Source organism: Narcine bancroftii, chromosome 1, assembly GCF_036971445.1.
Source record: "Narcine bancroftii isolate sNarBan1 chromosome 1, sNarBan1.hap1, whole genome shotgun sequence".
In the NCBI taxonomy this organism is placed as follows: domain Eukaryota; kingdom Metazoa; phylum Chordata; class Chondrichthyes; order Torpediniformes; family Narcinidae; genus Narcine; species Narcine bancroftii.
In genome coordinates, this window is record NC_091469.1 from 8,035,307 (window position 1) to 8,062,365 (window position 27,059).

At 41.4% G+C, this 27,059-nt stretch overlaps 1 protein-coding gene across 13 annotated transcripts in view; it reads left to right on the forward strand.

Annotated features, from left to right (window-relative positions):
- The window catches only part of LOC138755016 (adhesion G protein-coupled receptor L3-like), a 747,574-nt gene that overhangs the window by 707,741 nt on the left and 12,774 nt on the right, over positions 1–27,059 (forward strand). For 10 of the 13 annotated variants that reach the window (XM_069920224.1, XM_069920177.1, XM_069920159.1 and 7 more), the window contains 4 exons: positions 426–452; positions 1,845–2,013; positions 12,945–13,070; positions 20,116–20,212. In XM_069920224.1, the coding sequence (XP_069776325.1) occupies positions 426–452; positions 1,845–2,013; positions 12,945–13,070; positions 20,116–20,212 (419 nt within the window). The remainder of the gene's footprint in view (positions 1–425; positions 453–1,844; positions 2,014–12,944; positions 13,071–20,115; positions 20,213–27,059) is intronic. The other 3 variants (XM_069920232.1, XM_069920170.1, XM_069920242.1) reach the window with 1 other exon arrangement.

Genomic DNA, 27,059 nt, shown 5'->3' on the forward strand with positions numbered 1-27,059 from the left:
CCAGTAATTCAACCTTGAGAATATAAGGTTGCAAGAACAGTCAAGTGCTTCTTTGGGAAACAAGCCAAAATGATGCTGAACATTGAAACCAAAGCAGAGGTGTGTTCTTGCAGCATTTCTGTCTTTGATACAAGTACTTGATTGTTGAAATCAGACCATTAATGCTCTCAATGCTTCAGAATGGCTGTAGGATTTCATTTGTGCTGAGCCTACAGTACACTCAGTAATGTGTTGATCAATGTATACATCACTAAAGGGAAGAATAGTTGCTTTCTGGTACTTGTTATCAATGACCTTTAGTGGGCATAGAGCAACGAGGAAACGTTTTGTTCTGGTGATTCAATTTTCTTTATTTTATTATTTGCTGCTAAATCCATTATTTTCTAATTTTGCTGTTTTTGTCCTTGCATTCATGCATTCTTTAGCTATGAGGATAACAGACCCTTCATCAAGTAAGAATGATCTGAATAACTTACAAGAGTCATGTTGTGTGGTCTTTTGACATATGCTGAAAGCTGACCCCCATCCATAATATTTTCTCCATTGTCCCCTCTGTCATTTGCATCGAGATAGAAGAGCAAACTGTGTCGAGAACGAGAACATTTCTTTAAATATTTACATATCCTGAGCTGCTTGCCATCCCAAGATTCATTCATGATCCTATCCAATATATGCATAAATTAGATTTTGCTTTACTCAAGACAAAAAATTGTCAGATTAGTTTGAACTAGTGTGAAAGATATAGTGGTTCAGCGTGGCCCATCTGTATAATTTTCTAGGGATCCATTGGGATAATGTCTATGTTAAAGAAAACAGGCAATATAGGATTTTACACGTCCTGTTTGTATGTAGGCCTGATTATGGTGTCACTGTGAAAGAACCAAGGCCTGCTGATCGGCACATAATTACCTCCAAGTACTTCCGTTTGGGCACAGTTCAAGAAAGTATGTTTAGCTATGTTTAGTTGCACTGCATAATTGATTCACAATGAAGAAGCAGTTAAAGTAAATAGATTCATTTTTTCAAAAATCACAATATTGGTATTTTTATCTTCTGGCAAGACATTCGCAACCAAAAGGCAAGTGTTTTTTTTCCAGAATGAACATTTTGGTGAGGAAGTGACCAATTCCAGAGAGTTTTGACTGGATGAATAATTTCAGTTTGTTCTTCTGGTGAAGGTGTCTTCTCTCCTACGCCTGTTATTACCCCTTCCCCCATCCCACAGCATGAATGATGTGTTGTTGTGACATGTTTCACTTCATTGCTAACAGAAGATCGACTAGCTTTTATTTTTTCTAATTTTGTTTCTCTTGTCTGATTTGCTTTGATGTTTTTTCTGCCTTGTATTTAAAAAGGTGGGGGGGAGGGCATTGGTGTGATGGTAAGCGTTCTGTATGGAGGTGGGGAGAGAGACCCTGCTATGTCCTTGTGACTATGTTTAGTTTACAAGGTCTGATCTAAATTTGTGGATTCATGTTCAATGGCCAATTTAACATCAATGAAAGCTACTCCTGAAAACTAATTCATTAACCATAGACAATAGTTCTAGACATTTCTATGATGCCGGGGTTCATTGCAGTTGTTCTGAATGGTACAAGTCCAGTTTGGAAGTCATTTAAATTTCTGTTCCAATCTTTTACAATTTGTGGGGAAAAAAGTAATCTATTCTGAATCAGTGAAGACACAGTGATTGAAAACAGTAATGAACAACACCTATACGTGCTTCTTAAGTGGGGGTGGGGGGAAGACTAAAATTACTGAACTTGGCAAGAATGTCAATTTCTTGGAAGCATCGTGAAAAGTACATTAAATGATTTGTGTGTGTTTTTTTTCATTCTTTACAGATCATGGGTCATTGGTGCCATTGCTCTTCTTTGCCTCCTTGGACTTACGTGGGCTTTTGGACTTATGTTCATTAACGAAAGCACTGTTATCATGGCATATCTTTTCACCATTTTCAACTCACTGCAGGGAATGTTTATATTCATTTTCCACTGTGTCCTACAGAAGAAGGTTAGTTCTTATGTCCGAAGAGCATACAACTCTCTGATGTGGGCTGGGAGAATTGTAACATCTAATGACTACTCTTCGTCATTACTGTGCTATCATAATAATCCAGAAGTGAATTGCTCTGTAAGGAGATTAAGGAAGACTTGTCAGAGTTCATTAATTTTTCGACAAGCATTAACCTTTCCCCTTTGTTTAACTATCTTTAATTGCCTTTTCAGATTTGACTGTTTATTGTTTAAACTCTGACCTTCTGAAGTCAAGAAATACTCATTTTAAAGTAGTCAATGTTCTATTAATGCTTTAATTTGTCTGTGTCAGCAGAAAGACAATCTGCTCCAGAGTATTGTGTAATTTTAATGAGATGGTTCAGATGAGAGGTTGCTGTTGTAGCCCTGTTGGGTTTCTTTAAAGTGGTGAGTAAGGAACTGGAGGAGCATATTATAAATGATCGAGGTTTATACTAATCCCAATAGATTTTATGTACTGAGATTTGGCATTCTATACGGGAATCATTCAGTTTTATATTTGGTACATCTGATCCCAAGGTAGCCCTCACTCCATTCCAGGAAAGGCCTGCTGATGAACACAGAGGCCTAGAATGTGTACACTTAGCAACATTTGCTCAGAACTTATTGGACATTGTTGCTTTGCACATGGGGTGTATCCATGTTTCTGCTTTGTCTTCTGAGTGCAATTAGAATCATAGAATTCTACAACACAGAAACAGACCCTTCAGCCCAACTAGTCTATGACAGCCAAGCTAGTCCCATTTGTAACAGTATAACCAAAACTTTAAGTAATTAGTGCAATAAAGAGTTTTCCAAAATGTGTGGGATTTGTAGGTTAATTGGTGTTTTTGGGCAGAATCTGCTTGTAAGCCAGGAGTGAAACACGAAAGTCTGCAGATGCTTTGATTATAGTAAAAACACAGAAATGCTGGAGGAACCAGCATCCAGAGAAGATAAAGATGTATAACCAACATTTTGGGCCTGATCACTTCTTCAAAGTATGGGAAGAAGCAGGCAGTGTCTGAATAAAAGAAATAGAAGGGAGAGACGTACAGACCAACAGACAAAATGTGATCATTGGATATGAAGAAGAGGCCAGGAGAGAGAAAAGATGAGATTTAATGAGGGAGGTGAGGGTGTTGGCACAGTGAATAAAGTCCTGAGGTAAAGAAAGAGGGGAAAAGGAAAAGAAAGAGCACTACAGAAAAGTGGACATGGAGGAGAGGGGCTAGAGGATACTGAAACAGTCATTAGGCCTTTTCAAACTGGCAGTAAAATGGGGTTAACTGGGCAATTTGCCAACCCCGACAGAATCCAACCGGGTCCCTGGCCTACCTCAGAGGTAGTCAAGAAACCTGGTTCTACTTACCTAGGTCACGTCCACAGGTGATTTGAAAATGAGAATGGCCGACCTGCTTATTCTGGTGATGTCAGCGCTTGCGTGCATGCATCACTGGGCAGCCAACACCCGAACATCTGGGAGAACTTCCGGTGAGTATGTGGAACATCATTGCAGGGGTGGGATTCTCCCTTAAATCGCTGGGTTGGTGATTTAATGGGTAGATCCCCCTGCAATTTAAAAGGTGCGTCCAGCATCTTTGCCCCAGTAATCGCACCCGGGACCTAGAAGGGCTCCCCGGGTGCTGCAGCTTAAAAGAGGCTAATGTTAATGCCATCCGGTTGGAGGGTGCCCTGACAGAATATGAGGTGTTGTGCCTCCAATTTGCAGGTGGTCTCGGTCTGGCAGTGCATCAACAAACATGTCAGCAAGCAGATGAGGCAGGAAAATGAAATGAATGGCCTATTGCCTTGCTCTTTGTCTAATTTTTTTAATTAAGAAGCTAAATTAAATTATAGATTTAGAATAACTTATTGGTTGAATCATAGTTGATGATGCCTTGAAATGAATTTAAACTGTGAATAGGTGCAGCCAGAGAATGATTTGAAATGGCTCCAACTTTTGGGTTCCAATCCAAGATCAATTTGACCAAATTTAGATCTTTAATCTGAATATAAAGTTGTTTTAATTAATTACTACATCATTATGCATGGGTGGGGCCTCATCTCTGCTCTCTGTTGGCTCAGGAAAGCTGCCATCATATTAAAGGACCCACCCCACCCCAGTCACACTCCCTTCTCCTCCCCCCCCCCTCCCCCTCACATAGGGCAGAAGCTGCATGAGCCTGAAATCACAAACCCCAGATTCAAGGACAGTTTCTTTCCTGCTGTTATTGGATACTTGCAATGTTCAACTGTTCTTTTTTTCTACATCCTTGTCCAAGTACCTCCATGCCTTGAAATTTTGTTGCATTATTAGTACCTGCCGTACTAATGAATGAATTGACTTGCCCCATGTAAAACATATTTTCATTGTATCTTGGTACACATGACAACAAGCAATTTAAATCAATTTAAGTTAAACCCCAGGAAATCTGCAGACGTGTTTCACTCCTTCTGGTTTTGTGGCGCGATACCCAAATGTGCTGGAGAATTTGAGCAGACCACTCAGCATCTGTAGGAAGTAAAGGGTAACCATCGTTTTGGGCCTGTCCCCTTTGTCAAGGTGTGAGCAAAGAGTAGGCTGGCACCTGACTAAAAATGTGGGGGAGGAGAGGAGGGAGGGGAGGAAGGGACAGATAGAGGAACACAGGCCAAAAAGAAGTCTGGCATTAACATTGATCTCCAGTCTCCATTAGACTCCTCCCCCTCTCTCTCTCTTTCCCTATCCCTTTGTCTCCTTTCCTCCAGCCCTCCACTCCATTCCCCTAACCTCTCCATTTAGAGAGCTACCCTCCTCCCCATAAAACTTCTCAGCTTTTTTTCCTTCTTATCCTCCCACCTATGATCTCTTGACTGAAGGACTGTGCTCCTCCCCCTGCCCCTTCCTCCCTCCTCTCGTCCCGCCATCCCCACCTTTTTATTCAGGCTTCCTTATATTTTTGTTCATACCTTGATGAAGAGCCTAGACCTGAAATGTTGGTTACTCTTTACTTCCTGCAGATGGTTCATGACCTGCTGAGTTTCGCCAACATTTCGTTCAGTTCATTTTCAATTAATATGCTGATTAATCACAGCTCCTTACTGATAGGGTAAAGTGAGCACAGAGGCCTGTACATCAGAGAATCTGGACACTGCATGATAGGCCCAAGAAAGCATGCTTGATAGGGAAAATTCCAGACCACCTCGGATGTATTGCCACTTCTCGAACATAGAACATTCCAGCACAGTACAGGCCCTTCAGCCACAATGTTCTGCTGACTTACTCCACACAAACTAACCCTTCCCTATCTCTTACCATAATGTCAGACTTTTCTGACATCCATGTACTTAAGAATCTTTTAAAACTTCCAATTGTATCAGCCTCCACCAACACCCCTAGCAATCCAGTCCAGGCACCCACCACTCTTGGCGTAAAACAACTTCCCTCTGACATCTCCAGTATATGTTCCTCCATTCACCTTAAACAGAAGACCTCTGGTATTTCCTGTTATCACCTCAGGATAAAGGTTCTGGTTGTCCAGCCTATCTAAGCCACTCATAATCTTATGCACCTCTACTTAGTCACCTCTCATCCTTCGTTACTCCAAAGAGAAACCCCTTATCTCTATCGACCTTGCCTGTTCTCCAATCCAGGCAACATCCTGGTAAATCTCCTCTGCACTCTCTTCAAAGCATTTGCATCCTTCCTGCAATGAGGTAGCCAGAACTAAAGCGTGGACCAACCCAGAGTTTTACAGAGCTGCAAAATTACCTCACAGTTCTTGAAGTCAATCCCTGACTATTGAAGGCCAGCACAACATCCACCTTCTTCTGTGAGCAAGGGTCGCAGGGAATAAACAGACAAGCAAAAAGCATCATGAAAACTCCAATGTATGACGGTCAATCATTTAAAAATCTCCAGTCATATACCATTCCATAGAAGTTTACCCTGTGACTGGAAAACCTTGCTCATTATTTTCTTACCAGATTTGAGCTGCACCATCAGTAATATTGGAAAGCATTTCACATCCCATTATAGCTCAGCATATCCTCTCAACCCTCGGCTCGTAAAGTGGGAGATTTTCTGGTACATTTTTGTATCAACCTATGTAAGATTTCATTTATAAAGAGAACACCTTGCCATTCCCAAGTGCCACACTTTCATTTATAGCTTTGTTTGTACCCAGTTACCTATGACAGCAACAATGAAATGTTACAGCATCTTGTACGAAATAGGACATTTAACTCTGGATTTTGGGCAAAATCTGCTTGTACAGTCTCTAAAATTGTACTTAAAATTCCTTCCTTATAAAGATTAAGACTTTATCTGACAAACAAAGCTATTGGGCCATCTCTGATGGATATATTCAACAGTTGGCACAGGTAGGTCCATAGATCACTACAGCACAGAAACATCTAGTCTATGGCAAACTATGATTCTGCCTTGTCGCAGTGACCTGTACTTAGACCAGAGCCCTCCGTAGCCCTCCCATCCATGTACCTATCTAAAGGTTTCCTTCTGTACATTTTACAGAATTGAAAAGATTCTTCTGTTTTGTGTGAAAACAGAATATTCAAAAGTTAAGTCTCACCACAGGCTTTTCAATAGTGAAACAACAAGAATGTCAAAATGCTTCATTTGTGAGCATTTGACCAATAATAAGTTAACTTCTTATGCTACAAGAAATACAGGTACATTTTTTAAAATCTGAAAACCGAAAACCTCTGAAAGCCAAACATTTGTTCCATGGATGTCATCTGCACACCAAAGATTGCATTTGGCACCAAACCTGACCCGATGCGACCCACGCTCAGCTCATGCTTGAATATCCATGTAGTTCCGTGTTGGTAATCAGTGAAACCCTAGGGAATCCTTACTTTATAGGTGCCAGCAGAAAAACAGAGTCCCGTGTCTCCAATTCGCCATATACACATGCCCAATTCATCATAGATGGCCTGATCCCGGACACCCCACCCCCATCCAGCACCGCTGCAACCCCCCCCCCCCTTTCCAGCGCTGCCACAAACACTGCTGCAAATCCCCCTCCACTGTCCAGCCCCGCTGTTGCAACCCATCCAGACTTAACATACCATTGTTACAATTTTTTTATTATCTGAAAAATTAAAAATTCCGAAAAGTGTCTGGTCCCAGTGCTTTGGATAAAAGATTCTATACCTGTATAAAAGTATGGTATTTGAATAGTTGGAAAACCTTGTTTAGATCAGTTGATTGAATTTCAGTTTGTGCCATTAAAACATGCTTGTCATTTTCAGCCAGCATTTACATACAAAAAGACATTTCAATAAAGCAAATCCAATTGGGTCAGAAATATTAATAGTTTAAGGCCTCATAGACACACTTACGGAAAAAGTCATTTTGTGCAAACATTCAGAATGAATGTCACATCTGTGCACTGAAACTTTTACGAAGTATTTTCCAGACTTTTAACTGGTTTCTTTTAATGAAAGTCTGGTCCTGTGAAGTCTACATGTGTTCAAGTTTGAATCAAGATTCTGTTTATTCTCAATTGCACAAGATGCATAAAAATCTTTCCTTTGTTTGGCTTGGTATCCCAATTATTTTAAAAATAAATTAAAAATTATCTTTGTTAAACAAGACGTAAGCAGGTGCTGAAGAACTGGAACAGCACCCAATGTGCTGGAGGAACTCAGCAGGTCATGCAGCATCCATGGAATGCAATAGGTAGTCGGCGTTTCAGGCTGCACTCTTCATTGGATGCTGCCTGACCTTTTGAGTTTCTCTCGCACTTTTGTAAAATTCAATCAACTGATCTAAACAAGGTTTTCCAACCATTCAAATACCATACCTTTATACAGGTACAGAATCATTCATCCAAAACACTGGGACCAGACACTTTTCGGAATTTTTAATTTTTCAGACAATAAAAAAATAGTAACAGTGGTATGTTTCATTGTTTCAATAAAGTAAAGAATATCAGAATATTTATTTTTTTGCATTCTTTTCAACAGCAGTAGTAACTCTCGATGCTTGATCCATTTTTATTTGCCAAGCCAAAACCTTATGCGCCCATTCCCCCAACTCATAGTATTTTTGTTTACCTCTGTCAATCAATCTTTCCGCCCTATAAGTCTGAATTGAATTAAAATGCATTTCTTATTTTTCAATTCTAACCTTTTTTTCCTCGATGGGTTTTTTGTAAATTTTTTCCAAAATCATAATTTCTTTCTCTAATTTATTTATTTCCTTGAGATCATTTTTCTTAACCTTAGTCGAATAACTTATTATTTGACCTCTCAGATAAGCCTTTAGTGCATCAAATATAACAAATTTATTAGTAATTATATATAAATGTATCTGTATTTGATTTCATATAAAATCACAAAACTCCTAATTTCTTAACAGAATATTTATATAAGGGAACACAGATCCATACATCTATCACGAGTTGATAGAACCAAATAACCTTTTAAACAGTAATTGTAAGAGCCAAAGGCTCTTTTCATACCTGTTGTGGCCATGGGCATCAGCAGTGTCCACTGGGGTCCATAGTCCTCTCCCCATTGGCCACATGCATGAAGGCCAGCACCGTTTATGGTGCCACAAAGGAGCGTGGCGGTGCATGCATGGTTGGCTCGGCCCCAGTGGCAGCGGCTTCAGTTGGGACTGGCATGTCCGCCAGAACGCAGGCGTGATGGAATGAGTTGATAACTACACACTCAGCTCAGTGCCGGCAGCAAGCAGTTGGAGCCAGGGCCAGCGTGTTCTTCAAAGAGCACGCGTGGAGATTTGTGCGCGTTTAAAAGTAGATTTGTTAGCCTGCACCGTTAGTGGGGCAATCCGAGTTACACAGAACTTTAGAACGTTACAGTTAACCAGTATTTCGCTTGAAAGTTACTTGCTTCTTCAGTAGTTTTGCTATTTGTGTTTATTGAGAAAATTCATTTGGGTTTCGTTACCAATTCATTCAAGAAATGTGTTGCAAACTAACACCTCTCCTAGCCTCCAAGAGCCTATTATGTTGATCGAAGTTGCTACAGTAATTGTGGCATTAAAAACTTACTCAACGTAATATAAGAACCCACAAGAGATGAGACTGTTCTAGTATCAGCACCAGAATGAATGTTAGAACATTATCGTGTAAGAGGGAGGGCACAGTGCAATCTCATAAAATTGTTCAGCAGTGGGGGGAAAGCTATTACCATCATCTGCCCCGCCGATGTAGGTTCTGAGAGAGCTGCTTTTACAGCATCAGGTGTCATTACCCACTAGTGACACTGGAGGGAGTGGGGCGGGTCTGACGGCGAGCGACGGCTGCAGCTGTAAGTGGGCAAGGCCTGCAGATGTCCCCCCCTTGGTGCCGACCCTGGATTGTTCAGAGTTGCGGGACTTTATTTTCTGTGCTTATTAAGCTGAAGGTAGTTGAATTGTTTACTCAGGAAACAGGCCAGAGCATTCAAAAAAATAATTATTGGACTTATGACAAGAAAATGTGTTAATTACTTTTGAGTTTGTATATGAGGCAAAACCAGAGGATGTGGTGTGTAGGGTCTTTGATAACAGAAGAGATGGTGAAATATAATTGGAACAGAGAGGGTTGAAGAGAAGATGGACTGAGGTTTATAGACAAAATGCTAGGGTAGAGCTTGAGAGTGCTACAGCAAGGAGCTTTGATGACCTGGCTGTTCAAAATCACATGACTTGATTGAGGGTACAGCTTGATCAAGTGCATCCGGTAGATGGTGAGGAGGGTGCAGAGAGGCTTCAAGGGAAGGGAGAGGCTGAGTGAATAAGGGCAAAGTGAATGAATCTAAAGTGTAAAAATGTGAGGAAAGACACTTTATTAGAAAAAAAAAAGTAGCAAAGCAGTGGTGTGTTTTCTAAATGGTGAGAATTGGAATAGTGAGTCACCGAGCTCATGGAACAATTCTTGCGAGCATAAAAGCAATTATGAAGGAAAACATTATTCTGGCCATATTGCAGGAGGATTTGAGTGCATGGATGACACCATGTTACTGCAATCATATGGAATCCTCGTGACAGTGTTAAGGGGACTCATGCAGTCTTCCGACCAAAGGAAAGATATTAGAAGGGAATGTGATGAGGTTTTATGAGATTTATTTCAGGGATTTGGTTGGGAGTGTATGTGTGCATTGGGCAGGTTGAAAGAATTGTATAATGATGAGAGACTAAGCAGACTGTATTCCTTTGAGTTTAGAAGAACAGCCTGGTTTCTTATTTCAGAATTCTTTCCCCAAGAGACTGTGGGGCTCAATCATAATGTATTCAAGTCAGAGATAGATCAGAGTTATGAGCAGGAGAAAGCCAATTACTCCTTTGCTGGGTCGAATTTATTCAAAGATCATTTAATATGTTTGTGGGTGAAAAGACCTTCAACCCTGGCTTTGTTGCTTATCGGGAATTGTGCTATGTCAAAGACTATGGCTCTTTGAGGAAGAGAATGTCAAAGGCTTAATGACTTCAGAAGGGGGTAAAAAGAATGATCTCATGTCTATTTTAAATGGCTGTTCTTTGTAAACTGTAATTCTTCTAGATTAACTTCCAACCTTTCCCATCACGACTTTTGGATATTCCAGTCAAGTTCCCTCTCCTTTTTCCTAACTCTTGCAGGAACTGTCCAACCTTTCTTGTGACATAATGCCCAATAGAAATATCAGTCCAGTAAACCTTCTCTGAACTTCCCTTTCCATTCATTAACATGATTCCTTTGATATTGCAAGTCTTAATATTAAGGGGATCAAGTTTTATGGGAAACGAGAACTTGTTCCAGGTGTCTCTTCAGTAAGGTAAACAAGAAAAAATTCTCCAATTTACATTAACCCCTCCCTCAGTCTCTCCCTTTTCCTCTATCTCCCTTCCTTCAGTTCCCCACTCCTTCCCTTCCTTCTCCTATCAGAGAGCTATCCTTCTTAGCTCTCTGGCCTCTCCTCTCCTTTATCACCTCAGTTTCTTTCTCTTCTATCCTCTCACCTGCATCCACCTATGACCTCTTACCTCCTGGCATGTGCTTCTTCCTCTTCCCTGCACAGCTGCCCCCCCCCCACCCACTCCTCTCCTCTTATCCCTACCCCCCCACTTTTTTATTTGGGCATCTGCCTGATTTTTGACATTCCTGCCAAAGGGCTCAGACCTGAAAAATCTATGGCCTTTTACTTTCCTGTAGATGTTGCACGGCCTGCTGAGTTTCTCCAGACTTTCATGTGCTGCATCGGTCCAGTAAACCTTCTCTCAGCTGCTCATGTATTAATATCTACCCTTTGGTAATTGGTTTGCAGATGTGATGGGGATTGAGCGAAATGGTGTTAGCGCAGGAAAGTGGCCATAGATCAGCTAGTGAATGGCAGAGCAAGCTAGAGGAGCCGAATGGTCTACCTCTGCTCTTTCTTCTGTGTTCAATGGTGTTCTGTGTGGGAAAGCTGGGGAAGAAATGGGGTGGTGGGGGGGGGTGGGAGAGGGAGTGTCATGGTCAATGATCTCTGGATCCCTGCATTAAATTTATGCAGGTCTCTACCTAACAGGCTCAGGCCTGAAACATTGGTGACACTGTACATCTTTACCTCCTATGTATGCTGCTGGATCCGCTGAGTCCCTCCAGCATTTATTCTTTTTATTGCTGCAAGCTTCACCATGTGATAGTAAAGGTGACAGTTTCTTCATTACAGCCACAAAACCTGGACACCGGTGTTTGGAATATTAAACACTGTTACAATCCCCATTATTTCCCATTTGTTGAATGAGGACTGAGTGAAATCCTCCAGTCTAGTTGGATTGAGTTACAGTAGTTTAGAATGGTAGGCCCAAGTCCCATCTGTAGTAACCCTAGTGTCCAGCTCATTTAACTATGCTCAAATTCTCCAGATTCTGGAGTTTGCATTGGAATAGAAAACCATGCAGGTAGAGGCTTGGAATAATGAACAATAATTTGAATGCAAACTTTTCCAAAACTCCATCAGTAACTCCACCACTGTGGATGAACATCATTGAAATTTTTGATGTGTGATGCACTCTGTTAATGGCATTACATTGATTTTAGGACTGAAGAACATATAATCAAAATGAAACAACAGCATTATAGTTCAACTGGTGGGAGACTCATGCTTGTAATCAAGATTCAAGGTTCTTTTATTGTCATGTAATAAGACAGAAAATGTAATATTACATGTAATTTCCTTTAGTCTGCCATAAGGTGGGCAAAGAGTCACTATTGGTATTGCCCGGCACCCTGCACAGTCAGGGAAAGAGAAGCAAAGGAGAATCACTTCAGAGCCACTGAGTGCCTGTAGATTCGACGCCAGCACTGCCAGAGCCTCTGCAGCCGCACAGACCCCGTTGGCAAACCGAGCTTCAGTTCCAAACCTCTGACATGATAAGGAACCCCTTCAGGAGCACTTGTTGCCCTCAGAACTCTCTCAAATCCTGGTTCTGATACTGGGTTCCCATGGACCAAGTCTCCAGCAGCCCACAGCCGTTGTGTGGGTCATTGAAATTAGGTTAATGATGAAATAGGAGAACTGAACTGCAAAAAGACTCTTCAGTGAAACTTGTCTTATGAATATACTGACATAGTTGGTGCACTCTCTGTGCAATTGTGAATAGCTTTAAGGGCAGTTGTAGAAATATCTGCCTATCAAGTGTCAGGGACATCTTCAAAGCTTCGATATAAGCAAATAATTGTGGAGTTCAGTGCCATGATAATAAGTATCAACCTTATTTCAGGGTTTGATGAATTATGTGCTTTGATTATATTAATTGAGATTTCTGTTGTTTAATAAGATTGATTTATTTGGATTGCTTTTGTTAATACTGTTAAGTCATGTCAGAGTGAATAATATTTTTTAAAAATGAATGGTGGGGTAAATAACCTTGCAAAGAATGATTAAGTCAGTTTGTTAAGTAAATAAGGGAAGATTTGCGTTGTTGATGCAAGTTTCTGTTGCACATTTCAGGTGAGGAAAGAATATGGCAAATGCTTTCGTACCCAGTGTTGCAGTCGGAGCAGTACAGACAGTTCTGTCGGATCAGCAAAGACATCTGGTGCTCGAACTCCAGGAAGATACTCCACAGGCTCTCAAGTAAGCCTCCAACTTGTTAACATCCAAGTTTTTCCCCTTTCAGTTTTCTCCAGCTTAAGTACCTGTTGAAACTTTTCTATCTAGAACCTCCAGTCGCCTTATAAAGCTGCTCTCCTCTTGATATTTTGGGACAGTGTGTCTTGGTAACCGTCTAATCAGGGCTGCCTGCCAACAGATGCCTGTTTACCAAATTGTGTCCTGTATGTAAACCTCTCGGTGACCTTTTCTGACACTCCCATAGAACCATAGAATATTACAGAACAAAAAACAGGTCTTTTGACCCTTCTAGTCTGTGCCAAACTATTATTCTGGCCAATCCCACTGACCTGCACTCTGCCCATAGCCCTCCATGCTCATCCCATCCATGGACCTGTCCAAATGTTTCTTAAATGTTAAAATTGAGCCCTCATTCACCACTTCATCTGGCAGCTCGTTCCACACTCCCACAATGCTCTTCGTGAAGAAGTTTCCCCTAACGTTCCCCCTAAACCTTTCCCTTTCATCCTTAAACCAGTCTGCTGGTTTGTATCTCACCTAACCTCAGTAGAAAAAGCCTACTTGTATTTACTCTGTCTATACCCCTCATATTTTTATATGCCACCATCAGATCTCCCCTCAGGCATTCCCTGTGCCTGATAGCTTTAATTCCTCAGAAAAAAAATGAATAGGAATTGTGTAAAGATTCTACAGGTGTTCTATGTTCTACAGAGAAACAGAATCACACCAAAGGGACTGAGGCCATACATTTTTGCATTGTCCAAATCAATTGACAGTTGTGTGATATGCTGACTACATTATGTTTATTTATATTGATCAATGTGGTTTTTTGCTATGCTATAATCTGCGTTCACTTCTGAATCCCAGCTACCACATATTTTCCAGTCAAGAAGCTAAGGGAGTGATATATGCAGAGTTAATGATGGACGATAGAGTGGAGAGCGCAGTGCTATAGACAAGAGGTCATCACCCATAAGCATTTTTTAGGAGTCACTCCTGGTTATTTTTGCTCAATTGGTGGTTATGATCGAAAGAATCATCTGTGGGCCGATCTTTTGAGATCAAGGTTGGAGAAAATGTGGCAATGTTACAGCTATATCGCCTCATTAGTTTAGTTAATGATAAAAAGTGAATGTCAGTCACATTTGTAATTCTGACATGCTCAAATTGAGTCTCTCCCTGTGCATGCTTGAAGACCCTGATGCTATAGCCCTCAAGGTACACTGTTCTTTATGCACTGCAGAGGGCAGGAAGGGAAGCACCAGTGGGTTCATAAACAGAGCCAGCTCAGAGGCCAAGTCGTGAATGTCAGCATGGAATCATGCTGGAGAAACTCACCAGGGCACGAACTATCCGTAGGATGAAAAGGGTAACTTATATTTCAGGACTGAGCCCTTCATAAGGTGTAAGTAAAAATGGGCAGGCGCCTGAATAAAGTGAGGGGAGAAGGGAGGAGGGGAGAGGGAGAGGAAGGAGTACAGGTGGGAGGGAAGAAGAAAAAAAGTCTGGGACGTGATCAGGGGAGAGGATCAAGGATTGGGGAGAAAAGGAAGGGGTGCAGAGCTGGAGGAAAGACAGAGGGATGAGTGAAAATGTGGGAGGAGGTGAATGGAAATTAAAGAAGTCATTGTTAATGCTCACTGATGGGAGGGTGCTGAGCTGAAACATAAAGTGTTCTTCTAATTTGAAGGTGGCCTAGGTTGGCCATGGACAAACATTTTGGTGTGCAAATAGGGTGTGGAAATAAAGTGGTTGGAGAGCATTATCCAATCAGAGCCAGGGGTCTGGTCCACATGAAGGATGAGGGGTGCAGGTCATGAGCTGTTGGTGGGGATGCTAGGAGAGCCTAAGGATGCTCAATAAGATGGATAGTGCAGACACCGATTGGGCACTCGTCTCCATCAGCGAGAAGCCGGAAGTCAGTGTGGGGAAGTGGAGATCAATATGGGTACTGGAGATCAGTGTGGGGACCAGAGATTGGTTTGGGGACTGGAGATCCATGTAGTTGCAGGAGATATGTGTGGGGACTGAAGATCAGTGTGGTGGCTTGAGATCAATATGTGGGGTGGTGATTGGTGTGGGGACTGGACATCATTGTGAGGGCCCTGAATCAGCCTGCTGGTGGTCCTGGATCCTGTAATTTGATGGGGTGGACTGGAATTGAGGTTTAAAATCATCAAGGTCCAAGCACTGAACTGGCTTCGGTGTCCAGATGTGTCTCTCACACTACTGGAGATCAGATGGAGTAGCGGAAGCAAGATGGTTGGTCACTCCTCAAAGCTCTGTCCCCCTGGGAAAGATGAATTTGTCATTGGGTCTGTGTCAGCCTGAAATAGCTAGCATTGGACCAGAAGACTGTTAGCTACATCAATGAGCCACTAACCATGTTGGCAAGTGGACGTCCAGATTTATTTGGTTATGACTCCAGGACTCAGTTATTAATGGACGATGTGATATCAAGATGTAATGGCCAGCAGTCATATTGGCTGCAACAAGCATATACACAGACAAAACACAGTATCATTATGTAGTTTTTTGATATTCAGTAATTCTTTATTAACATTCTTTTCCTGATTCTTATACTACCATCTAAATTGAGGTATAGAATCTTTAAAGTAGTGGGCAGAAATGTTAATATCCTCTAACTATACAACTTTCAGTCACATCACTCCCTGGTTAAAAGATGTCTTGGTGCAGCTGTAGCTGTGGTAATGTCAGTGCTATTACTGATGTGGATACACCACTCCTCTGCAGGGTCTGCTGCCTAGTCATTACACCATCAGCTTTGTACCTGGGGGAGCGGAGACACAATGCTCCTTCATGGGGTCCTACTGCCTGGTCATTCCAGCGACCGCCCCTGACCTGGGGGAGCGGAGACATGGTGCTCCTCTGCAGAGTCAGATTTCAGATTTATTGTCAGAGTACATACATGACATCACGCACAACCCTGAGATTCTTTTGCTTGTGGCCGAGCCAGAATTACCACTTATTGGTAGTGCAAAAAATAACGTACACTGCGTAAACATGTAAATAATTAAAGAACTGTACATAGATAACAAATGTAAACAAACTGATAGTGCAATGCAGAGTGAATAAAAAAAATCAATAAAGTGCTCAAGTAAGAGTCCTTAAATGAGTCCCTGGTTGAGTTTGTTGTTGAGTCTGATGGTGGAGGGGTAGCAGCTTTTCCAGAACCTGCTGGTGCGAGTCTTGTGGCACCTCTACCTCTTTCCTGATAGCAGCAGCAAAAACAAAGCATGAGCTGGGTGCTGTGGATCCTTGCTGCTCTCCAACAGCAGTGTTCCTTGAAGATATTCTCGATAGTGGGAAGGGTTTTGCCTATGATGTCCTGGGCTGTGTCCACTACCTTATGCAGGGCTTACATTTAGGGGTATTGGTGTTCACATACCAGACCGTGATGCAGCCAGTCAGCACACAGTCATAGGTGTAAAGCAGGGGTGTCAAATTCAAATTCATAGAGGGCCAAAATTAAAAACTTTGACTAAGTCTTGGGCCAAAGTAAATATTTATTGAAAATTTTCAACAACATCTGCATGTTTTCTCTTCTTTCAACATATGTAATGTTAAACTTTTTCTTATTAAAATAAATGTTTAATAATAGTTTTGGTTAAACTCTTTCCAGAAGAAGCATTAACAAATGAGAAATAAAATATTCAATAAATAACATTTCTCTATAGCCTTTAAGCTCCTTTTAAATGTTTTTTTTTTCACAAGCCAACAAGTCAAAAAAATAACAACTTGCTTCAATGAAAATCCAATCTTTCAACTATGAAGAGTCCAACGTTAACCAAAGAAAATATTAATCCAAGCTTAGCTTGCTACACTGTGATTTACTCTGATGCACCTGGATCTAAACCAGATACTTGGCATCTCTTCTTAGATGCAAGTTCATCAAACTCTGGGGTCAGAGTTTGCCTCCCACCTGTCTTGAAAGGTCCTGTTTTCTGTCTTTCGTTTGGCCATTTTCCGTAAGGGGTTTATTACATGTGAGTTAGGCGACAGGTCGCAGATTCTAATGAAAGTAAAGAGAGAAGGTGGGGGCGATTAGCGGGCTGACGGGCCAGTGCATTTGCAAAGCATTCTGGGATTTGTAGTATTAGCTGTTCATGCGCTATACTGGCGCGGCGGCCAGTGGGCCAGCTCTAATACATATTTGATATGATCTTGCAGGCCAAATATAATTATATCACGGGCCAAATTTGGCCCGCGGGCCTGAGTTTGACATGTGTGGTGTAAAGTGAGTAGAGTAGGGGGCTAAGAACACAGCCCTGTGATACTTCGGTACTAATGGAGATTATTGAAGAGATGTTCTTACTAATCCTCACTGGTCATGGTCTTGAGATGATGAAATCCATGATCCAATTACACAGTGGGGTGTTAACTCCCAGGTCTTGGAGTTTGTTATCAGATTTGAGGGAATGATGGTGGTAAATACTGAACTGTAGTTGATAAACCTGATGATGCTTTGCTGTACAGGTGTTCCAGGCTTTGTGTAGAGTCAGAGAGATGGCATCTGCCGTAGACATGTTGCTACAATAGGCAAACTGGAATATATCCATGTCACCGCTCAGTCAAGAGCTGATATGTTTCATCACCAGCCTTTCAAAACACTTCATCACTGTTGATGTAAATGCTACTGATCAATGGTCATTAAGGCAGGTTACTACGCTCTTAAAACAGGTAGAGTGAAATATTGAAGATAATTGTGAAAACATTGGTCAGCACAGATTTTTAATATTCGGCCGGGTATTCCATCTGGGCTGGATATTTTCCTCGGATTCACTCTCCTTTTTTTTTTAAATTTTTTATTGGATTCACTCTCCTGAAGGCAGCACACACATCATCCACAGATACGGACAGGATGGGATCATCAAGGGACATGGGGGTGCAGAGGAGTGATTCTTCGCTGTTACTGTCAACATATTAGGTGTATAAGACATTGAATTCCTCTGGGAGAGAAGCTTTGCCATCTGCTACTTCATCACATTTGGTTTTGTAGCAGGTTATGTCATTTAGGCCCTGCCACAGCTGTTCGGAGTCCCTTGTTTGTTTCCATTTTCATCTGAAATCTCCACTTCACCCGGGAGATAGCTTTTGAAGGTCATACCTGCTTCTTCTGTATTGATCTGGCTCTCAGAAGGTTCCGGATTTCAATGTTTATTCAGGGCTTCTGGTTGGGGAAATCCCTGAATGATTTGGTGGGGCAACAACACTGATCCACAGCTGTTTTGATAACATGTGTGACAGTCCTGATGTAATTGATCAGATTCTCAGCTGAGTGCTTGATCACAGCCCAATACTCTGACTCGAGGAAATCCTGTAACTGTTCTTCTGCTTCCTGTGACTACCTTCGAGCTGTCCTGATCTCTGGAGCCTCTCTTTTTAGGCTCTGTCTGTATGAAGGCAGAAGGGGCACAGCCAGGTGATCCGACTTGCCAAAATGTGGTCTCAGGAAAGATTGGTAGGCCTTTCTTATCTTGTGGTGTAGCAGTGATTGCCTGTGCTGGGACCTCTGGTACAGCAGGTTACATGCTAATGGTAGTTGGGCAGGGTTTTCTTGACACAGGCCTGGTTAAATTTGACGACTAAGATTTGTAGTGCATCGGGCTGGGGCGTCGCTTGTTTACTGACCACATCATGCAACTCCGCAAGTGCCTATTTATAATTGGTATCAGGAGGGATATAAACTCCAGGGCAAATCACTCCCCTGTTTTTTCACTGGCTGCTCTGTGCTCAGGGAGGCGGAGACACAGCACTCTTCTGCAGAGTCCTACTGCCTGGTTGTTACACTGACTGCTCTGTATCTGGGGGACTGAAGACACAGTGCTCCTCTGCAGGGTCCTACCTCCCGGTCATTAGCTCAACTGCTACTGACTGTTTGAAATCCCCTGTAGAATTAGACAGTGGTGTTTTTTTTTAACATCAGAGACCCATGAAGTTCTGTACCCAAGATGGAGTCACCCAAGCTCGACAGCCCAGATCACGAGGCATTGTAAGGCACCAAAGAGGACCCATCTCTCCCCACCATTCAACTGAGAAGGAGAAGCTTGGCTGAGGACCCTACGGGTGGGAGACCACAGCAGTAGACCAGCGAGGATCTTGAAGGCCGAGGGTCTCACACCAGGCCGTGGGCTGCTTGAGACCAGCTTCTGGGAACCAAGTATCAGGACTGGAATCCCTGAGGGTGCCGATGGTTAACAGGGCTATCAAAGGGCCTCAGTTCCCAATTATATCAGTGGTTGTTTCTGAAAATCTCTTCTGTTTTTCTGTCTTTTCTTATTGGGGCACTGGATTATTGGAACCTCTTTGGGTGCCTTTACTGCATGCAAATGTTAATAAATTTAGTGTATTCATGTACATGACTATAAAGAAATATTTGATCATGATCTCATCAGAACACAAAAGTCCTGGAGAAATTTATAGTTCATGGATATTTCACAAAATTTCTCATTGAAAATTCACTGGATTTTAATCCAATGTCAACAAAGCTTTGAAAACTGACTTTACTGTGATTTTTAAATTCTTGAATGTGTATGTAAAAAATCCTGTCCTGCAGAATGACAGAAAGAATGTGGGAGTAGGCTGGGTCACTCTGTTCTTCATCCCTGCTACATGAATGCCTGAATGGTCTCCTTATCCATCATACATTTTCAATTATTCTTGGAGTTGTGCCCGCCTTATAAAATGAATGTATGACGACAGTCTTTTTGTTCTTTTAATTAGTTCATTGTGTTTATGATGTGTGATGAGATATGTTAACATAGCTGCTTAAAATGCTTTTATTGTTTTGTTTGGAAGAGGATTTGTTTGGAGCTAGATCAGTTTGATTTGTTTGGAAGCTCCAGGGAAGAAAAGATTGCGCATCTTCCTAATGTGAAGTGGCATGGTGTTAAGAGATCTCTATTTGAGATATGTGTCCTGGTTAGTTATGCAAACAATTCTGAAGACTCTCTTGAGCTCCAATGTTCAGTGAACTATCCATTTTGAGCTGGCATTAGTGACTCACTTGTGCTGTGGTTTTCTCCAGAGCCGGATTCGTAGGATGTGGAATGACACGGTGCGAAAGCAGTCCGAATCTTCCTTTATCACAGGAGATATCAACAGTTCAGCTTCATTGAACAGAGGTTAGTGAAAGCACTGAAGCCTTTCAATTATTTTTGCTTTAATTTGTAATATCAACGCTGATATCCATATGACGGGTAGTTGTTTTGAAACTTACGGGCAAGAGACATTTTTGATGCTTCATAAGGTTAAACAGATCATCAGCCCATGATCTCTTTGTGAATGATTAAATATCATTGCATGTTTATAATATTGATTTAAAATATTTATTTCAAGAACTGTAATGAAATGTAATAATTATTTGATTAGTTCTGATATTTAAACAAATAAATACCGCATTAGTTCATCAACCAGAGGTTCCACGAATCCCAAATAAGATATCATGTGGATCTTGTAAATTTATTCAGGGTTTAAGTTTCCACTGGCTTGCATCCACCTCTCCCATTTGTTAACCATCTGCAGAGCACCCTGTGTACCTCAGTGATAGGTTCTCAATTATTGCAAGTGTTGGAATCATCAGGACCACCATATATATTTTAAAACTTTCGTGAAGTAAAATTGTTGAACATACTGCAATGGCTTCACAGAAGTAAAAAGTCTGCCAAAAGAAACCCAAAATAAGTGGGATGCTGTGCATGTCAGGTTGTGAGGGGCGCTGAACAAAGTGGCGACTCTCTGTCTGCCTTACAGTAGACAAAAGTTAAAGAATTTCATGTACATTACATGCTAAATGTAGTATGATGTGACAGTAATGGAACCTTTTTACCTTTAATAGCTATTTTTAAAAATGCAATCCTTTAGTATGGAGAGTTTGGTTTTTGTGTCTGTGTCAGACTGCAATCAACTCTGGATTTAATTAGTTACAGTGTATTTTATATATTTTTTCCTGCTGTCAAATCCCTATTTGTCAAAAATATGAACTTTATACTTTCTGCAAATCTTTTCATAAGCTTGAACATTGATTTTTCTTATTCTCAGAATTTGCTGACTCTTTGATCACCCAGTCTCTTAAGCGTCTCTAATGTTTGGTTGATAAATGGAGGCTGCACCAAATGATATTCCTTGGGTCTCAATGCCTATCATGTCTTATTTCAGCACATCCCAACTTGCCTTCTATCTTTCCAACTTCCCCCAACTACACAATATCCTCTTTGGTGAGTTGACCTTCACATCTGAGGTTAGAATCACTTATACCCATAGCTCCACATTGAAAACATTATTCGGGTTTAATGGTCAGGCTATCAATGACGAGTTGATGGGAGTTGTTCCTGGAAATAATTCTCCACACTGGCAGTGATCTAACAGATCTTGTACAATTTAGAAGGATGATATTGAGGGTCTCACCATTATCCAGCGTATACACGAAAATTCAAACTGGGCTCTTTGCCATTTCTTGCTTGTTGCTATAAGTAACAAATCTACTGTATATTTAGTTCATGTTCAGATTTATCATCATCTGACTGTATATATTACAACCCAATGAAACAAAGTTTCTCAGACCATGGTGTGCACAAACAATACGCAATACATAATAATCAAGTGTACACACTAAGATGTCCCCCACTCACTGATGTGGCATTGCACACGACTTCAGGCATCACTTCACCCTTCAGAACTTGATTTTCCTGAAATAGAAGGTGAGATCACCATTACTCAACGAGCTGTGTCATCAATCAAGAGCATCTGACACCATAGGGGGCCAGGAAAGATGCAAGAGAACACTTTATCAGTTCTCACTGATGCTTCTCTCAAAACCTGTAGGAAAGATGAATTTGATCATGTCATTAAGTAAATGAGTCCATGCTTTATAGGAGAACCAGGCATTGTTCTTGAGATGGATTTGGATCAAATCTTCCAATGATACCTTCAGGGGCTGAAGTTTTTTTTCTCTTTCTGACCTCTCCTCCATGTTCGGACATGGAGAGGAAATGTTGGCTTGGTTTACATCGAGGAGAGTGTCTTCTGAAATCAAAAGAGAACCAAGCAAGTGAAGATTCAGACAAACCTGATCTGCTACATTTGGAGTTCTTGGTGTGGCCTCTCTACATCATTGAGACCAAACGCAGAATGGGTGGAAGAACAATAAATAAAGTGGCTCTAAACTTGATCTTCCTGTAGCCAACCATTTCAACTCTCCAACCGTTCCTACAGTGACATGTCTATTCTCCTCCTTATTAATTGTCAGGAATAAACTGGAAGAACAAATCACCACATTCCCCCTGGACAGCCTTAAACCCAATGGCATGAACATTGATTTCTCTAATTTTAGGTAACCCCACCCCCATCCCCCCCATCAGCTTCATCTGATTCCACTTTTCTATCTCCTCATTGCCTTCTCCTGGATCTCTCTCTCTCTCTCTCTCTCTCTCTCTCTCTCTCTCTCTCTCTCTCTCTCTCTCTCTCTCTGATCCAACACATTAACTGACCATTTCAACCCATGAATGCTGCAACTCTTTCTTTGCTGAATATATAGACATTAGGCCTTTATACCACCAGCTTGTGTCCACCTAACTAGGGATTTTATCCCACAAGGACCTTTAAAATAGTAGCTATTCTGAATCCAATGTATTTGATCATTTAAATATTTTAGGTGTGTGGTCAAAACTATACGTACCCACCACTCATGGAGTCACACAGCACTGAACAGGCCTTTGGCCTAATTATTCCTATATGCCTCCATTTGGTCCATATCCTTCCCACCTTCCTTTCCAAATATCCGATCGTAAGTCCACTCTTCCTGCTTCCATCATTTTGTCTGGCAGCAACGGCCTACCCTTTGAGTGAAAAACAAACACCCCTCAAGTCCCTCTTAAATCTCTCCCATCTTACTTAAACCTGCTTGGGAGTCAAACAAGAAAATCTGCGGATGCTGAGGTCTATGCAAAAGTGCTGGAAAAATTCATCAGGTCACCTAGCATCCATAGGAAGTATATGGCAACCTTGAATGCACAATATTGATTTTCCACCATTCTTTTTCACTTCAGATGTTTCAATTCCATGTTCTGTTGTCTACACCCACTCAATAGATATTATTTTCCTCGTTGTTGAACATTCTGCAGTTTCAGATACATAAATCTCCCTTCTGACTTGCTAATCAACCCTGTTTGCATGGGTCTTGCTCTTTCGATCAGCAGAATTCCTATGCAGTAAGATATCTTGTGTGCAATGAGATATTTCTTCCAAAAAGTGATATCTCCAGCAACATGAGGTCTTACTAGGTTGATCTTAAGGTTGAGGTTTTCCACTTAGTGCAAGAATACAAGTTGGACCATAGAATGGGGATGTTCAATTGTTTAGTGGCATCTGAACATCATCTCCACAAACTCCATTCATGATGAGCTCTCCAGGGAGAGTATAGCCCTCTCTTGCTGACTCTAGCCTGTCTCACATGTTCAATGGATCATGCACACAGCTTCTTAACCTTGGTACTTCCCTATGGCCATTGTCTGCTTTCAATGAGGCTGAGGTCCTTTTCTTCCAAGAACAACAATCTTAGTCTCAACATCACCAAGACCAAGGAGCTAATTGTGAACATTAGTTAGGAAAGGCCAGGGGACCATGCATCTGTCGGCATTGATGAGAGAGACAGAACCATCAAGTTCTTGGGAGTCCATATTTCAGTAGATCTCCCTTGGAGCCAGCAAATTGAGACAACCATGAAGAAGACACAGCAATGCTTCTACTTCCTAAAAAGTCAGGATATCAGGCCTCACGTTAAATACTCTATTGAGCTTTGAGCGGCATGGTTAGTGTGGCAGTTGGTGCAACACCAGCGATCGGGACCTGGGTTTGATCCTGTGCTGTCTGTAAGGAGTTTGTATATTCTCCCCATGTCTGCGTGGGCTTTCCTCGGGGGTTCCAGTTTCCTCCCACCGTTTATAACGTACCAGGGGTGTAGGTTAATTGGGTGTAAATTGGGTGGTATGGACTTATGGGCCAAAATGGCCTGTTACCATGCTGTATGTCTAAATGAATTTTTTTTTAAATGTTAAGCTTTTACAGATGACTGGGAAAAGTATACAGGGAGGTTATATCAAAGCCTGGTTTGGGAATTTGCCTGCCCAGGAATGCAAAAGGCTGAAAAGTGTAGCAAACATAGTCAAGTCCATCACAGACTCTGACCTCTCATTTATTGCAGGCATCTATGTGATGCGCTGCTTCAAGAAGGCAGCCAACATCAATAAGGACCTCCATCACCAATCTCTTCTCACTTCTACCTTAGGGCAGAAGGTACAGAAGCCTGAAGACCAGTACCTCTAGATTCAAGAACAGTTTCTTTCCAACATCTATCAAGCTCTTAAACTTTCCTTTTTGCACTAACCAAGGACTGCTCCAACACTACAAAAAGGCTGGCTGCACAATTGTAAATCCCTTTTTTTTCCTTCCCACAAAAAGGCACAATGCACCATAAAAACCTGATGCCCAGAGCTTAATTTATGGTTGATCTGATGAGTGAAGAAGATTTTAAGTTCCATTATTTTCTGAACCAGCTCAAAAGCTAAGAAATCTTGATACCCCGAAGTCCAGGTACAACCTACAGAAGACTATCTTAACAGCAAAGAAGCAATTCCGAGCAAAGCTAGAAACAGAATTAGATACATGCTAGCTAAGCCTAACATCATAAATGGCTGTGATGCTTCACTTCCCGATGAGCTGAACAACATTTATGCTCGCTTTGAAAAGAATTCAACTTCACCACTGAGAATCCCTGCATAAGCTGGTGACACTGTGATATTTGTCTCAGAGGCCAACGTTAGAGCATCTTTCAAAAGGGTGAACCCTTTCAAGGCATCAGACCCTGATAGCATAGCTGGCAGGACATTAAAAACCTGTGGTAACCAAGTAGCTGGAGTAGTCATGGACATTTTTAATCTCTCATTGTTGAAGTCGAAGGTTTCCACCTGCTTCAAAAGGGCATCAATCATACCGGAAGAGCAGGGTGAGCTGCCTCAATTACTATCACCCAACATCACTCACATCTACAGTAATTAAATTATTTGATAGATTTGACATGGCCAGAATTAAATCATACCTAAATAAACATTTGGAACCACTGCAATTTGCCTACCGCCACAGTCATTCCACAGCAGATGCAATCTCATTGCTCTCCACTCAGCCCTTGACAACAGCCATGTGTACATCAGACTGCTTATCTTTGATTACACCTCAGCTTTCTACAACATCAGCCCCTCGATTCTGGTCAGCAAGCTTCAAAACCTATGCCTTTCCACCCCCTTCTGCAACTGGATCCTTGACTTCCTCATTGGAAGACCACAGTCAGTGTGGATCGGTAACAGCATCTCCTCCTCTAACAATGAAACACAGGGGCACCTCAAAGATGCATACTTAGCCCCCTGTTCTACCCTCTCTACACCGTGACTATGTGGCTAGCCACAATTTAAATGCCATCTCCAAATTTGCCAATGACACCACGGATGTCGGCAGAATCACAGATGGCAATGAGGAAGCGTACAGGAGGGAGATAGGTCAACTCGTTGAGTGGTGTCACACCAACTTTGCACTCAAGAGTAGCAAAACTAAAGAAATGATTGTAGACTTCAGGAAGGGGAAACTAGGAGAACAGGAGGTACAGGAGCTCAAAGACAAACACCCGATAGTACAAAAACAGTTTCTTCCCCTCTTTCTTCAGATTTCTAAATAGACAATGAACCAGACACTACCTCACTTTTTTCTGTTCTTTTGCACTATTTACTTTTAAATAGTGTATTTAAGGAAATAGAATTTATAGTAATTTTTCCACATGTAATGCAAAATAGTGTTGCCACAAAACAACCAATTTCATGACACATTTTCATAACAAGAAAATTCATTCTGATTCAGATTCTGACAAAACTCATCTCTTGTGCTGGAAGAGTTGATTTCAACTTAATTATGCCAAAGAAGCTTAACTGAACTATTATTTGGAAAAATATTTCGCAGTTAGTGTAACGCTATTACAGTGCCAGCGACCTGGGTTGGAATTCGCTGCTGTTTGTATGAGTTTTTCTTTCTCCCTCTGTCCTATGTGGGTTAAACTCTGGGTGTTCCGTTTCCTCTTCGCAACGTAAGGGGTCGTAGGTGAATGGGACAGAACGGGTTTCATGGTCCAAAAGGTTCTTCTATCTTGCTGCATTGTTGAAATCAAAATAATACATATATAGTAGAATCCTCCCATTTACTGGGTATTGAGGAGCTAAAACTAAGGAGAAGTCCCTCAAACAACAGAGGGGGAGAAGCAAAAAGGTGCCACAGTGGTGGGAATGGTGTGAATGGAATCAAATGCTACAAGGCACAATGACGGAAATGTATGGATATGAAACTAAGGGTGGGAACAGACCCTGAATAGTTTTCCTTTTGTAAATAATTTATTTTGAATAAACACTATTTTTGGTTTAAAAAAAAGACAAGTTCAAAGTGAAATCAACGTTCAGACATTAAAATTAGTGGAGATCAGAGAATAAAAACAGCATCTTTTATGCGAATGATTAAAAATAAGCAAGTTTAGGCTCATTTCTCCTATGAAATGTTTCTTGCTATGTATACCGCTTTTCGTCTTCTTCAAAATCTGGAAACCTGTTGAATCAATTAAGCGATCCTGCTTCTTAATTCATGAAATGAAGTTGTCACAGTTCTCCCAATATCTCCATTGTGAGTCTCGTCTCTTCATTTTCACATCACATCAGACCAACAACTGTTAGTTATTAATAAGATGAAGTCAAATTTGCTTTCAAAGGATATCTCAAGATTATTAAATAGTAGTAACTAGGATTGTATTACTCCAGCAAAAAGGCCCGTGAAGGAGCTCATTGCTTTTCTCCACTGCAGTTGTATCGAGTCATGCCGTTTGAGAGATAGAGGGCAGAAGAAGCTGGTTCTTCAGTGCACTCAATCCATGTTGACTAATCACTA